Here is a 16,832-nt window from a genome sequence, read left to right as displayed (position 1 = left end):
AGAACTGGCATCTTTTTTCCCCTTTAAATGGTTATCACATGGAATGGCTTTGGGTTCATCTAAACTCTATGAGGAAGCTGTTGCATAGTGGATAGAGATTTGACTTCACAGTCAGAAAGAACTGAGTTCAGGTCCTACCTCTGACATATACTGCTTGTGTCACTCTTGTCAAGTTGTTTAACCCTTCAATTCCCACTAGACAAATAGGTGTTGATCTACATTAGTGGATCAAGTTTCTTCACTGGGAGTCCCCTCCACAGATGAAATGACAAATCCAATTAAAGATAAGTTGAACCCATGCATATATGATAGATGAGCGCTGTTAATACACGTTGTTCAGCACTTTGTAAAAATCTTTCCTCCATGCCAGAGTAGAATGATTTTTACCCTCCAAACTAGAAACTAAGAGCTTTTATCTTTGACTTAAAAAAATCAACAATCAACACTTCATAGAATGTATAAAGATGATTGTATCAGAGTGAATAGCTTGAGATGCTCAGAAGAATTTTACCTTGTTCACACCATCTGCCATTGCTTGGAGGGTGAGTTCTCTGGGTCCATCCACAGTCTTCCCATTATCTGTTGGGCCCCAACTGGCACTGTATATGTCTATTACTTGAGGCATATGACTGATGGAGGAGGCCTCAATGATATCCGTCATAAATGGTTGATCCAACATGCGTATTCCTGTAGATTTTTATCAGCAGTGAAAACATTGTAGTGTTAAGACTTAAAAGCAAACATCATAGTGGGGAGGTGGTCTGGTTTCAGAGCTGTTGTCATGTTCATAATTCTAGGACTTTCTTAGAGATATGAGAGGAAAAAGAACCTTTGTAAACTGAGCTGTTAAAATTTCCATTAATTAAGTCATCATAGATTTAGGATTAGTTTTTATGTGTGTGGGAATCTTAGAAACCATGTAGCTCAATTCTACTCTTCTCTCTGTCTCTTTCTGTTTTTGTTTCTAACTTTCTGTCTATCTGTCTCTGTCTGTCTGTCTCTGTCTCTCTCCCTTCCTCTCTCCCTCTCCCTCTGACTGGAGACTCAGAAAATATTATGAGTTGCTCAGGATCACACACATTAATAGATGTCAGAAGAAGGTAGTTACCCTACCTTTCCTTCCATCCCATTCCCCCCTGGATTTTCTTCTGTCATGCTGGTGAGTTAGGATGTAGCAGAAAGCTGGGTTTGGAATTAGAGATCTTGGTTTGAAACTTGTTTCTGCTCCTTGTTCCTTGTGTGACCTGGGAAAACTCATTTCGCCTCTCTGAGTCTCAGTTTTCAAATATGTAAAATGAGGGGATTGGATGATATGATTTCTAAGATCCCTTCCAATTCTAAATTCAGTTTGATTCAGCATATACTTATTAAGCCCCTACTACTTGCAAGGCACTAATCTTCAAGTGTATGATATAATAAATTTCATTTAAATATCTGAGAGTTTTGGTGTGCTGCTTTTGGAGAGCAGGGAAAAGAGAGAGGTAAAGGAAGCCCAGGGTTGTAGCCCTGTAGGGACTCTGGATGCTGGGGACTTCATTAAACAGGAATTGAACTGACAGCTTAAAGAAGGGCAATGAAAAGAGACCTAGGTATATTGGCTCAGAATTGTAAGGTTATAGAAAATCCCATAGCAGCACACATGTCCTGGAGTCACTTATTTTTCCTTATTTTATTAAGGGATACCATCTCACAAACTTCACTTTTTCTATGTGTGCATAACTTTATTTAATTAGGAGTTACATGGTACTCTAACTAGGAGATAGGAAATTGCAGGCATTGACATGAAACTATTATTCTCTTTCTCAAAAGTTTTATTCATTTGTTAAGTCTAAGCCTTTTGTGTGTCATGGACACCTCTGTAAGCCTGGTGAAGCCTATGGACCATTGCTTAGAACAGCATTTTTAAATGCATAAAATTAATGTGTAGGATTATAAAGGGAAACAATGATATTAGAATATAGTCATCAAAATACTAAAATAGATTAAAAAACCCCACATTCATGGATCACAGGTTAAGAACCCTTGTTCTAGAGAAATTAGAGGAACAGAAAGTAAGTTATAAGCTGGTTATTCTAGTCATTTTTGTGGGCAGACAAAAAAACAAGAGGCTTCAGAGTCAGTCAGAGTCAGGATAGGTACTGCTGAGAGAGAGAGAGAGAGAGAGAGAGAGAGAGAGAGAGAGAGAGAGGGAGGGAGAGAGGGAGAGAGGGACAGAGAGGGAGAGAGGGAGAGAGAGGGAGAGAGAGGAGGGAGAAAGGCAGGGGGAGGAGGAGACATGCAGGGGGAGGGAGAGGAGGAGAGAGAGGGAGAAGAAGGAGGGAGGGGAGAGGAAAGAGAGAGGGGGAAGAGATAGACAGAGACAGAGAAAATGATTAGTTACCAGTAATATATGAATAATGGCATTACATTTTTTTTTCTGGGAAAAAAATCAACTCAGAATTAGTTTACTCTTTGGTTTGTACAGCCCATAACCTCAGTTTTATGACTTATTTTACAGCAAGAGAAGGAATAAAAATCTTTCATTGTCTCAGTTGTCTTTGGCCTTCCAGCTTCTTCGTGTATTATAAGGAAGAGGGGCATCTTGATAAAATAGCTAGAGGACTTCTGGAGTCAGGGCAATCTGGCTTCACATCTTATCTCTGACACATACCAGCTGCATGACCATGGGCAAGTCATCTGACTTCTTATCTTCCTCCTTACCCCTTTCCACTTTCTAATGCTTTAAATTAAAACGAGTTGTTGATCTGCATCAGTGAGGGGAGTTTCTATACCTGGAACATTTCTCTAAACCAATGTCTCTAAACCTAAGTCTTGACCCTACTCCTGAAACCCTCAAAAAATTGGCCAGATGTTGCAGAATAAGTCTATGGAGCATGTAGCCCTATTCCTACTGCTATGGCAAGAAGATCCTGGAAAGCTCTGATTCAAAAATATCTCGCTTGGGGCAGGTGACCTTCATTTTGTCCCTGTAGAAATTAGTTATGGAAATGCAGGTAGGACTCTATTGATAGAGAGAATAGAATGAATGCCTTTGTGTTTAAAGCTAGATGGGAGCTTGCAGTCTCTGACAGTGCCAGGCACAAAGTAAGCACTTGCCTGTTGGTTAGTTGATTGACCTGTTCCAAACCTCTCTTCTTTTATTTTTGGGGAGGTTTGCTCAGGGAGGTTCTTTGTCTTGGCCAAGGTCACCCAAAGAGTCAGTAACAGAGCCAGGATTCAAGCCCAGATGCTCTGATTCTAGCACTTTCCATGACTCTGGGGGTTCCTACATTGTTGGACACATGACAATGCTTCTCAAAACCATTTTTCACTGAAGGGTTAGATTGTTAACATTTGCAAAAATAGTCTTGGAATCTGCCCAATTAATTAATAGCTTGATTTCTTAATGGCAGTGCTGGGTTTTTTAAGAGATACTGAAACATATAGGAACCAAATGCTTGAACTGTCTGTAATTCAAAGCCTTCCCCTGATGCTTAGTAACTATGTGATAGTAGAGAAGTCACGTAACTGCTCTGAGACTCAGTTTCCACTTTTGTTAAAGGGGTTAATGAAACCTATAGCACCAATTTCATAGAATAATTGTGAAGCTTGAATGAGAAAATATAATGGTAAATAGAATAGGAATTTCATTGATACAGGGAACTCCCAGGTGAGGAAATTCTCTCTTCCAAGGCAGCTCAGTACCTTTTTTTTTTTTAAACTTAGAGAGTCATCTTGAACAGAAGTGTCAAACATGTGGCCTGTAACACTCCTGAATAGGCTGAACCACACTGAAATGTAATTGGGAAATATTTAACAAAATAAGTAAAAATAAAATGAACATAGATAATATTAATATGTGGTTCTCTAAGTCAATATGTAATGCTTATGTATGGTTTAGTGGAGCTCATTTCTATTTGACTTTGACCCCACTTGTCTTGAGATCTGTGACACTGGCAGATTCAGTGATTTGCTCAGGGCAACATAGCCAGCAGCAGGCAGAGTCAGTACTGGAATCCAAGTCTTCCCAGTTTCAAGATTTTTTTTTTTGGCTCCCTGTCCCTTTCCTTCTTGCCTCTCTCACAGGCCTTCTCTCACTCCTAAATTAAATCAGGTCTAATTTCTGCTGCTATTCTAGCCAATTTAAGCCTGAAGAAAGAAGACTGACGTGCATAGACTGTCTACAATTGTTCCTCATCTTTTCTGTATCTAAGGATGAAGAAATATGTACTAGGGAACTTGGCAGAAAAGCTTCCTTAATCTTGTTAAAATCTGAAGGTTGTAGCTTGTGTTAATTGAATGAGACATGAGATTACTTCGGGGGTGAGATAGCATATTCAGCAGTGAGGATGGGCTGATCCAAACAGTACTTGTATAGTATATGTATATAGTTTTCCTTAATCTCCACTGCTCATGGGTATTGAGGGCAGCTGGTAAATTCCGTGGCCCTTTCAGGGAGAGAGGAAAGTCAAGGGAAGGAGCGCTGTGCCCTTTTCTTTAGTAAGTACCCTTTGGGATTTTCATTCCACTGTCTACTGTCATTGAGGTAGGCCTGACAACCAGGTCAGTTCTTAGGTGGGAGCTTTGCATGAGCCTCCATTTAATGAATTTAGCTATTGGAGATTGCAGTTTTAATTTCCTTTTGCTTTTGTCTGCCTGCAGAGGTGTTAATATACCCCTGCCTGGCCCATTTCTCATTCTCTGTGGAAGCCCTGGCTTTCTTGAGCTCTCTAGAATAGATGCTCTGGGTCAAATTCTTCTAGCCAATGCTACCTTGTCAGGTAGGCTTCATTGTGGAGGACACCGGTTGTGTTATTGCCCTGTGACTTGGCTTAAAAGACCCAAATCCTGTACCCATTTTCTTTATTTTCTAACTGAAAGGCAGCATGGTATAGCAGATGGTGTGTTAGATACGGAATCAAGAAGTCCCAGATGCCGATATTGCCCCTGACACTAACTAGTTATATGTCCATGAGTGAGTGACTTAATCTCGATGAGCTTTAGCTTCCTAATCTGTAAAATGGGAAAAAATAATACCATGGCACTTATCTCATAGTGTTGGTATAAAGCACCAATGAAATAATAAAAGTAGAGCACTTTGTGAACTTTAAAATACTTTATAGTCAGTTTTTATGATGTAGACATATGCTGTGTTCTAAAGTTTTCCTTTTCTGCAATCAACTTCCCCCAGAATTTACCCTCTCCACATTCACTCTTTTTTGTAGAAACCCTAAGCCAGTCCACACTAGAGAATATTTCATTTAAAACAGGGGAAAAGCTTCTGACATATTGCTGTCTTGGCTGTCCTTCCCAACTTTGTGGGAACTAGCCTTAGTGGAAAAATCAAGTAGTTATGTCAGTATTTTTCCACTTTATATCTGGGGAGTTGGGGTGGGATATGGTGTCTAATATCCTTTCCCTTAAAGAAGGGGGAGGCTTTGGACTCATTCAGTGATGCAATGGGATCCTGACGACTACCTTGAATTCCAAGACTGATGAGGCTCACTATATACCCCAGGATCTTCACCTACAGGTCCCACTGGTAGATACTTCATGACTATTGTAACTGTCTACGTCAAGGACTCTAGTGACTGTTATTTTTACAATTTATGGGATGACTAATTTCTCCTTGTTTTTGTGTATCCTTCCAATAAACCTTGCTGTCATTTCGGGAACCTTGTGATCTAAGCTTAAACACTGAGAAGCTTGTCTAGTCAGGCAAATGTAACCACCCACCTTCATTGTCTGGGTCTCACATAATTGATGGTGAATTTAACCTTATGGATAATTAATTGCTTCACTGTGTGCACACAAGTACACTTCCTGTCATGCAAAATGAAGGACAGGACAATACACACCCCAAATCTTGCATTTGCAGCATCCATCAAACACCTTGTGAGATTGCAGTTACATCACTAATTTTCATCATTTTATGTCTAAAAATTGAAGAGGTTTAGAAGTCTACCAAACTTCTAAAGAGGTGAGAGAACTGGAGGACAGATAGGGGAGAGATTTTTAAAAGGATGATTAGAATAAAATTAGAAAGGTGTAAGGAGAAGATAAAGGAGGGAATTGTAGAGGGGTGGGTAAAATAAGGAATAAAAGGGTAAGGGGAAAAATGTAAGGTAACAGGGATAGGGTAAAAAGACAAGATGAGAAGGGAAATAGTAAAAATAAGATACAAGGAAATTCACAAATAGTAATCAGCACTTTGTCAAACCTATAAGAATATGAATCATTCATCAATTGATAAATGGGCAAATTTGAACAGGTAGTTTTCCAATGAAGAAATTAAAACAATTTATAGTCATATAAAGGTGCTCTAAAATTTATACTGAGTCTAAATCATTATTGATGAGAATAATGCAGATCAAAACAACCTTGAAATATTATTTTATGCCTAACAGATTGGCTAAAAAGATAGTAGGGAAAAGTGACAAATGTTGAAGAGGAATTGTAAAATGATCCACCCATTCTGGAGAGCAATCTGGAATTATGCCCAAGGAGTTATTAAACTACTTCTACCCCTTGACCCAGCAATATCATTACTCAGTCTATTTCCAAAGATGATTAGGGAAAAAGGAAAAAAAATTATCTTCTAAAATGTTTATAGCAGGTCTTTTGTGGTGGCAAAGAACTGGAAGTTGCGGGGATGTCCATCAGTGGGGGAATGGCTGAACAGGTTGTGGTATAGGATTGTGATGGAATTTTGCTTTGCTATAAGAAATTATGTGCTCAAAGATTTTAGAAAAACATGGAAAGACTTGCATGAAATAATGAAGAGGGAAATGAGCAGATCCAATAGAACACTGTATATAGTAACAGCAACATTGTTTTAAGAATGGCTTTGAGTAAATAAATGATTTTGTCTACTATAAATACCCAAATTACCTATAAAGGATACATGAAGAAAGACATTGCCTACATCCACAGAAATAATTGATAAATAGAAGTATGTATAGAATAATTTTACACATATATATACACCTATTTGTGTCTAATGGGGAGGGAAGAAAAACATTTAAATAATAATTTTGTTGTATATTTGAAAGGAATAGCAAGTTGTGCATAGTAGATTTGCAATTTCATCCACAATTGTCTTTTTTATTGTACTATGTTATGAAAATGCTTTCTTTATTCCATAAATTAAAAATAAAATTAAAAAAATTCAGATGAATCTGGCTAATGACTCATTATAGAGCAGTAGATGGTTTGCACTAGAGTAGTGTTAGAAATCATTGAATCTACCTGCCCTATTTTACAGATGGTGAAGCAGACCCAAAGAAGGGAAAGGGACTTGCTTTAGTCCCACAGCTAATTAGGACAGAGGCAGGGTTAGAGAGATCCTGGCTGTTCTAATGCCCAGTCCAAATCTCTGTTATGATACAACTAAATGTGATCAAGTTCTAATTATGACATTTATATTGTCTAGGTGATTTTCTCTAACTGAATTTGGCAGGCTCAAATTATTTCTTCCACTAAAATCCTACTCTCATGCCTTATCAGCAGGTGGTTGTTAGTGACTCTAGGTTCTCAAAGGCAAGGAGGGGTCATTCTGACCTGGATAGGCAAACTTGGGATAGGCTTGTCACCAGCAGGTTTACAACTCACAAAACCATCTTCTAAGGAATCAAGAATCTGTGATCTGTACTGGTAGGGTATCACTTACAGATGGATGAGATCACAGATGCTCAGAATATTGAAACTACTACTGTCATAATAATAATAACTAATGTTTATAGATGTACAAAGCATCTTATCTTACATATCTCATCTGGCCCTTGGGATAGCCTTGTGCTTCAGATTTTATTCTCATTTTGCAGCTCAGGAAACTAAAGCTCAGAGAGGATAAGACAGCTACCTGCCCAAGGTCACATGGCTCTTTGGCACCTGTGATGAGATTCCAACCCAGGTGTTCTTTACTCTATGATCGGCACTTTATCGACATGTCTGTCTCTCAAAAGCAAGTCATCTAGAATCACCTATTAACTCTATGGTACTGGGCTTACTAGACTCAGAGGAGCAGAGTCCTAGACAGAGAGAAAAATCACAGCTAACTTCTACCTATTTTCATCTCAACAGTCTTTTCAGAAGAGAATTCAGCAACCTTCAGTAATGTTGTTCTAGTGTTCCATAATTCTTTTTATCCAGGAAAACATTTCTGATATGAATCTTCCCTTAGCAATCCCTTTCTGTTTGTTCTCTCTGTGGTGGAAATAGAAATCAAAACATGTGGTCACATTTTGCCATAAATTTCTTTTTTATAAAATTCAGAATCATTATTAATCAACTTCTCAGTTTTACCTGTTCAAGGCTAAACACTTGATTTCTTTAGCTCAATTTTATAATCATAGGTTCATATATTTAGAGCTTAAAGAGACATTAGAGATCATGGCATCTATTCCCCCATTTTACAGATTAGGAAACTCAGACTTTGAGGGGTTAAGTGACTTGCTGAAGGTTATACAGAGGATAAGTGTCTGAACCAGGATTTGAATTAACGTTCTCTGACTTGAGGTTCAGTGTTCATTCCATCACCTTTTATCCTTCTTTAGGATGGTTCAGACTCCCTATTTTATAATCAATTCATAATTTCCCTTTTGTGTTCTGGGCCTTCTCCAAGTTTTTCCAACTTTGAAGTTGATGGATTAAAGGGGTGGGAACTGTTGTCCTTAGCATCCTCTCTAGTTATGAATAGGAGATGGGCTAAGCTTCCTCCAAAGCTTTGATGGACTTCTCATGATCACTCCTGGCCACTGGGTGGGGCTATAGACTGCTAATCTATCTGCAGAGCGGCTTCCAGTCAGAAAAAAAGAGATTTTGGCAGAAGTTGTTTGGTGGCTCATGCAAACATAGATTCCTCTCTAAAGAGCTACTACAAGCCAGAATTAGCTTTTTGAAATTGCTGACCAGAATGAGGAACTGTAACTTAAGGTTTCTGAGGTTTATTCATCTTAAATTAGGAGGGCCTGAACCTGTTTAAGTGGAGGTTATGATCTCATTTGATCCATTTTTTAAAGAGTAAGGATTCTACAAGGGCTGCTTGGCTGTGAGAAGGATTTAAGGTTAGAGGCTTGGGATGAGGGTTGCCCCACGGGACAGATATAGAAACAAACATAGAAACAGCTTGATATCATACTGAGGGTCAGGAGAGATAGCATTGTGTGCTGAGAAGGCACAGCATCAGAGTTCTAGAACCAGAAGGACCCTTACAGGGTGGCTAGCCCAACCCGCTTATTTTGCTGATGGAATAACCGAGACTAAGGAAGTTAAGTTACAGACACCATCACACAGGTTTTTCAAGCCAGGCTTTTGACCCAGCCTATGGCATTTAGAGCTAGACAGACCTTAGGAACCATCTAGTATAATGTCTTTATTTTACAGATTAGGTAATTGAGGCACAAAGAGATTTTAAAAGTTCTCTAAGGTCTTACAGGAAGAAGAACTGAGATTTAAATCCAGGTCCTTTGACTTCAAGTCTTCCTCTTACATATAGATTCTAGTTCTGTTAGGGGGGTAAATCACTCAACCACTGCATGCCTCTGTTTCTTTAAAAAAAAGGATAATATTACTCGTCTTAGTAGGTGGGAACAAAATAAGACTTGAAAGTGTTAAAAGTAATACTGTACAAGTGAAGGATTTTGGATCAAGTACTTAATTTTTTTTTTGAGCATAGAAATTAGAAGACTTGCTCCTCCAAATTGGAAGAAAATTGGGTGCCTCTAGGTTATGGGTTTGCCATATTTGTCCAGGTACCAACCATGAATCATAATGCTGAACATTAGACAAAAATGGCTGGTGTGAGAGGATGAGAGGAGGGGATTTTCAATAATGACAGAGGAAAAATAATTCAGACAGAAATCAAAGGGTTGCCTAGAGCTCTTTTCCCTTTTCTGACAGGTGGGCCTCAGAACCCTGAGGAGCTCATCTCTCCACTCACCCATCTGGCTCCCTTGAGTGCTCCAGAAGCTTCAAAAACTATGTGCAGGATGGCCATCAGAGTGGAAAGTGAGTTTGTACCAGACTCCCATCTTTCTGTCCTATATACTTCTGGTTGTATAGACCCAGCTTTTTCTCAACCACTGCCCCAGGTACAACCTTGAGTACAAAATATTAATCTGCAGATATTCTTTCCCATCCACAATCTCGTTATTGTTGTCAACATTTTCCTACTACACTATGAATACACAAAACACCGAGAGCAAAGACCCAAAGGACAAAACTTCCAGCTGTTTACTTTTTAGAAACCTACTGATATATCTCTCTGAAATTCATCACCAAGTTCTGTCAAGTCTCTTAACACCCAGTGACAGCAGGTGTGTGATATAGTCAAGAGGCAGGATTTATATGGGAGGTTACTGCTTTATTTAGCAATCTGGGAATGCAAGTGTCAGCATTGAACATGGTTATGGTCTCACTAAGTTTCTAGGGAAGAAATGCTAAGACTGTTATTACAAAAAAAAAAAAAATCATGTAAGTGAAGCACTGGGGTTGGTGACTCAGCCTGAATAAATTAGGAATGAACTTTAAGCAAAACTTAGAATGAACTAAGAGCCAAACTTTTCTCATGGCCTCATAGAGACTTTTCCTTCCTTCCTTCCTTCCTTCCTTCCTTCCTTCCTTCCTTCCTTCCTTCCTTCCTTCCTTCCTTCCTTCCTTCCTTCCTTCTTTCCCTGTCATTTTATTTCTTTTTCTTCCTTCCTTTTTAAAGAAAAGGCTTAATTGGTGTTTCTCATTTTCTTTGCTTTTCTCATTCTACCTTCAGCTACAAATTCCCAAGTCTCTAGAAAGAGGTAATGCAGATTGCCTGCTGGGAATTAAAAATGGATTCTAATGAGCTTGTGGTCTCTAGTCTGATATAGCAAACTACTGCCAAGTGAATTTCCTGAGGGTTAAGTTCAGATGTGTGACCTAGTTTGGAAGACCACTTGGATTTTTGTATGTGATCTGTAAAAGTCTATATATACTCAACCATCTGCGTTTATAACACTTTTCAGTTAAAATATTACCCTACAGGTTATCATTTCTGAAATTTTCTTTCTGTTCCTTGTTAACTCATGCTATACATATTCTGGATTTCCTTAACCCAAAGTGCATTTCATAAAAAAGGGATTTATACTAGAACCTAGTGAAAAAGTGAGGAGTGGGAAATAGGGTTGATAATCAATGAAAATTGTTTCCAGGACATTACTTCCCTGGGCAGAATGTGAAAAATAGTGTTTGGCACTCTATGGATTTTCTATGAGAGAATTAGCAGTTCTCTAGCATGGGAACAGCATACCTGCAACCTTGGAATTATAAGCCACTCCAACCCCACAGATGTTGTTATTAGCTGCTGCCGATACTTCCCCTGCACAGCGGGTCCCGTGACTGTAGAGGAGAAAGCTTACATTAGATACAATGTCATCCAATGAGGTGGCTTTAAAGGACTTTGGAAAGAATTACTGAGGGAGGTTCTTGAAATTCCTTTCCCAATCATAGAAACAAAAAAGATAACAAAAACTGCATGCTTATGTCAATAGATACCTAAAAAGTCTTGGGGGAAAAAAGTAGCATTCATGCATGTTACCAACCCCAAAAGCTCAGATATGTAAGGTCCCTTCTTTAATATAAGCAAAAACATTTATTGAAAACTAATAGCTAGCATTACTTACAATGGAGAAACATTATAAGATTCCCCAATAGGCCAGGGGCTAAAGTAAGGATATTATCTCTTTCACTATTATTTGACATAGTTCTAGAAATAATATTCTATAAAGAGTGCAAAATCAAAGGTATAGATATCAGCAAAGAGGAGATTCAATTCTCTCTATTTGTAAATATCATGATGGTGTACTTAGAAAGCTGCAGTAAATGAAGAAAATTTTTGAGATCATGAATAGCTTTAGCTATTAATCTAGCTATCTGTAAAGATGGGCATTTTACACAATATTGGTAGAGCCAGGAAGGAAGAAATAATAAGAAAATTTCATTCAAAATATCTACAAAGTACACAAAATATCTGAGTTAAACCAATCAAGAGATAAGCAAGATTTACATAAACACAATTATAAAACAATCTTTACCAACAAAGAAATAATTAGAGAACTATTCACTGCTTAAGGGAGGGTTTTGAAAATATAGTAAAAATGAAAGATGTACCTAAACTAACTTCTAGATTTAGTGCTATATCATTCAAATTACCAAAGGGATACTTTATAGAGCTAGAGATATACAATAACAAAATTCATTTCGAACAACTTAATGTTTAGAATGTCAAGAGTAACAATAACAAAAAGTACAAATGAAGGGCTAATAGTATTACTAAACCTCAAATCACATTATATAGTGGCCCTGGAGTCAGGAGGACCTGAGTTCAAATCCAGCCTCATACATTTACTAGCTGTGTGACACTGGGAAAGTCACTTAACCCTGATTGCCTCAGTTTCTCATCCGTAAAATGAGCTGGAGAAGAAAATGGCAAAGCACTTCAGTATTTTCTTTTAAATACTCTAATACTTAAATACTCTAGTATTTTTGCGAAGACAGTCCCAAATGCAGTCATGGAGAGTTGACTGACTGAAATGATTCAACACCACCACCACCACAACAGTCATAGATGTCAAAATACTATTTGGACTGATAAAATCATTGAGAAGGGGACCAGTGAAAAAGACTAGAGAAACAAGAAATAGAAGTAATCAAAGCAATTACTCCAGTGATTAATAAATCCAAGAACAAATTCCTGGGAGGATTCCCTTGGGCAAGAACTTTCAGGAACATTGGAAAGTAGTTTGGCACAACTTAGGTTTATAACAAGAACTTACACTCTGCTGTTATATTAAACTCAGAACGAATATATGACCTGAATATAAAACAAAACCAGCAAAAACTAGAATAGAATGAGCTCATATACCTTTGATAATTAGGGCTGGGAAGAATTCTTAAGTAAACAAGAGAAAGAAGAGATCATAAAAGATAAAATAATCAATTTGTTTCATAAAATTAAAAACGTTTTGCAAAAGCAAAATCATTGAAGATGGCAATAGAAGAGAAAAGGCAGACAGAGTGACAAGAATATTTCTATTAAAGGTCATTGACAAATGTCTGATATTCCAGTATATGACACCAAGAACCATTTCCACTGTAGATAAATGGCCAAAGGATATGAACAAATAGTTATTAAAAGAAGAATTGGAAACCACAAATGACTAGATGAAAACATATTTTCCAAATCACCACTACTAAGAGAAATGCAAATTAAAACAACTTTAAGTTTTACCTCACACCATTCAATTTGGCAAAAATGATCCAAAATGGTAACTATGTTTGAGGGGCTGTGAAAAAAGTTCTGTACATGAAATTATGAAGGAGTTCAGTCATTCTAAATGCCAACCAGGAGTAATAGAAGAAAAATGACCAAATGGGCCGTATCTTTTGATATGTTTCTGAAAACATAACTACTAGGCAAATATACTAAAGAAATCAGAGACAGAAACAAACATCCAGTATATGCCCACAAATTCTCGTCATGGAAGCCAAAAATTGGAAATAAAGTAGGAGCTAGTTGTTGGAGGATGATGGAAAAAACCCAATAATTATGAATATAATGGAATAATATGGTGGAGAAAGATGTGATGAATATGAGAAATTTAGAGAAACATGGGAAGATTTCTGTACGTTGCTGGAGAATGCAATATTTCTCCAAGGCAGAACTAAATCTAGTTGCAACAACAATGTAAATGAAAAGATGACTAAAAGCAAACAAAATTCTTAGTAAATGAAATCTCAAAGTCCGAATAGATAATGAAAAATTTCTGTGCCCTCACTGTCAGATTGGTTCCAGTAGGATACAGCAGTAGTATTATACACTGTTGGATGCAAATGTGCTCATGGTATTGGATGACTATTGCTTTTCCTCTCCTTTTATTTTCCTAAAAAAGAACTCTCATCCCTATGAGTGTTATGAGAATAGATTACTACAATCTTGCAAATTGATGTTTTCCTCTAGTTTTTTTAGGTAAAAATCTATGTCAGTGGGCAGAGGTGAAGAGGGAGATCATGCTAGGAATAGGGGATAGACATTACAAAGGGACAGAGATAGAAAATGGAATGTCTTTTGCAAGGGAGGAAGGGAAGAGAGTTTAAGTGCCTACTATATAATGGGAACCGTGCTGTTACACAATTATCTCATTTGGTCCTCACAACAACCATGTGAGATAGGTGCAATTGTTATCCTCATTTTACAGACAAGGAAACTGAGGCAAACAGAGATTGAGTGATTTATCCAGGGTTCCATAGCTAGTAAGTATCTGAGGTTAGATTTGAATTTAGTTTTTCCTGACTTCCAGGACTAGAGATCCTGTGCTATCTACTTGTAAGTAGGATAATGAAAAATAGGATAGTTGCACTAAACTGTAGAGTATAAGGAAGGGTGGGTGATGTTGATGTTGGACCATTTGAAAATGCCAATGACTGGTCATGAGAACTTTCTTTTCCAGGTCACTAGTAGCTGTGGCTACTGAGGAGACAGGGGCTCTATCATTTGTAGGGGAAATTGCTAGATCACACTTTGGCAAGAGTTGATTCTCTGGATGAAGGCTACAAGGGCCAGGCTGGATGGTGGGCCTATGATCTAGGGGGTGTTGTTGCTCTTTCTAGGGCTCTTATACTTACTTATCCATGATGGTTGGTCAATGGTTGGTGGTGATAGGGTTGGAAGCAGGGTCAGGGGTCTGTGGGACATGGCTTTTCCCAGTGCTCTTGAATTTACTCCCTTGTCAGTGGCAGTTGGTATTGGTTGGTAAGTCAGTCACTCAGCAAATATGTTGGTGGTAATAGAGATGGCAGACCCTTTCCTCATAGGGTTGCTCCTCTAGATGGGGGCCAGACTAGAAAGAAGGTCTATGATCTGGAGCTGGGGTACTGCAATTCCTGGAGCTGTCTCTATCAGAGTCTGAAGGTCACTGGGCACATTCTGTCTCCTATCTCTCTCTCAAGATGTCTTGCTGCTTCAGGTTGATTTGCCAAATAGAACTCTATCTCTGATCTTTGAGGTAATGGGGATCCTTGAGTTAATAGGAGGATAGGTGGTAGCAGTGTGGTCAGACTTATATTAAAGGAAAATCAGTTTGGTAGCTTTGTGGAGGATGAATTGGAATGGAAACTGGAATGGGGAAAAACTTGAGGTAGGGAGACCAATTGGAAGGCCATTACTATAGTTCAGGTGAGAAATGTGGTGGGCCTGAACTTGGTTGTTGACTGTGTGAGTAGAGAGAAGGGGATGTATTTTAGAAATCAATTAATAAATCACCAAATATTTATCAGCCCCTTGCTATTAGTAAGTACCTACCAGGTTATAAAGGGAGAAATGGCAAGATTTGACCACTGCACTGGATATGGAAGATGAAAGTGAAGAAATGAGATTGAGATTGTGAATGGAAAGAGAATGACTTTCTCTAAGGTCATAAGGAAAGTGGGAAAATGTGAGAGTTTTGTGAGGAAAGATAATGAGTTCTGTTTTGAAAATGTCAAATTTGAGATGTCTGTGAGACATCCCATTTGAGATGTCCAAAGAGTGTTGAAGAATAGGAACTCAGGAGAGTAAGTAAAGCTGGATATGTTGATCTGGGAACTTTAGAGAGCTGATGAGATCACCAAGTGAATCACCAAATATAGAGGGAAAAGAGGAGAGGGCCCAGGCTAGAGGCTTGGGGGACACCCATGGTTAGTGGGCATGATGTGGATGAAGAACCAGCAAAGAAAAATGATAAGGAGCATTCAGACAGGTAGGAGGAGAATCAGTAGTTAGCTTTGTCACAAAAAACCTACATAAGGTAACTGGGGAGGAAATGGTGGTTAGCAGGGTTAAATGATGAGGAAAGATGAGAATTAAGAAAAAAGTCATTAGATCTAGCCATTGGGAGATCAGACAGGAAGGTGGTGCAGAGGATGGAGCATTGGACCTGGAGTCAGGAAGATGAATTCAAATCTAGCCTCAGATATTTACTAGCTGAGTGACCCTGGGCAAGTCACTTAACCTCTGTTTGCCTCTTCACCTGGAAGGTAGGGATAGCACCTACTTTCCAGGGTTGTTGTAAGGATCAAATTAGATAATAATCGTAAAGTGTTTAACGCAGTGTCTGGCACATGGTAAGCATGATATAAATGTTCATTCATCACCACCAGTTTTATTATCATTGGTAATTCTATAGAGGACAGTTTTATTTGAAGAATGAAGTATACACATTGTCCTTCCCTTAACCATCCCCTTCCCTCTGCTCTCCATATCTAAGAAAACAAAATCACCTGTGTGGAGAAAACAATGTAAAGGGAGAGAAAATGAGCAGATATGTATAAGCAAGCTATATACAGCATAAAAGGAAATAATTTAACAGAGGGAAGGCATTGGAATTAAAAGGTATTGGGAAAATCTTCCTGTGGAAGATGGAATTTTAGTTGGAATTTGTAGGACGTCAGAAGGCAGAAATGGGGATGGAAAGCATTCCAGGAATGAAGTGTCTTTGTAGAACATCAAGGAGACTAAAGAGTGTGTGATGGGGAGTAAAGTGTAAGAAGACTGGAAAGGGGTGTGTGTGTGTGTGTGTGTGTGTGTGTGTGTGTGTGTGTGTGTGTGTGTGTGTGTGTGTGTGTGATGAATGACTTTGAATGCTAAACAGAGGATTTTGTGTTTGGAGAAAATAGTGAGTCACTGTTTATTGAGTAGGGAGGTAACATAGTTGGAGCTTCACTGGAGGAAAATCACTTTGGCAGCTAGCTGAATGGAGAATGAATTGGAGTGAGGAGAGACTTGAGGCAGGCAGACTTACCAGCAGACTACCTCTAGCCCCCTTCCCGGTTTTCTTTAGGTTTTC

General features: G+C 38.5%; 1 protein-coding gene across 3 annotated transcripts in view; it reads right to left on the bottom strand.

Moving 5' to 3' along the window:
- Positions 1-16,832, bottom strand: part of PCSK2 (proprotein convertase subtilisin/kexin type 2) — a 318,578-nt gene that overhangs the window by 58,210 nt on the left and 243,536 nt on the right. For all 3 annotated transcript variants that reach the window (XM_072634512.1, XM_072634513.1, XM_072634514.1), the window contains 2 exons: positions 11,261-11,349; positions 512-687 (listed from right to left, as the gene is read on the bottom strand). In XM_072634512.1, the coding sequence (XP_072490613.1) occupies positions 512-687; positions 11,261-11,349 (265 nt within the window). The remainder of the gene's footprint in view (positions 1-511; positions 688-11,260; positions 11,350-16,832) is intronic.

This window comes from Notamacropus eugenii, chromosome 1 (genome assembly GCF_028372415.1).
Source record: "Notamacropus eugenii isolate mMacEug1 chromosome 1, mMacEug1.pri_v2, whole genome shotgun sequence".
NCBI classification, from domain to species: domain Eukaryota; kingdom Metazoa; phylum Chordata; class Mammalia; order Diprotodontia; family Macropodidae; genus Notamacropus; species Notamacropus eugenii.
This window is presented reverse-complemented; position numbering and strand designations above follow the sequence as displayed.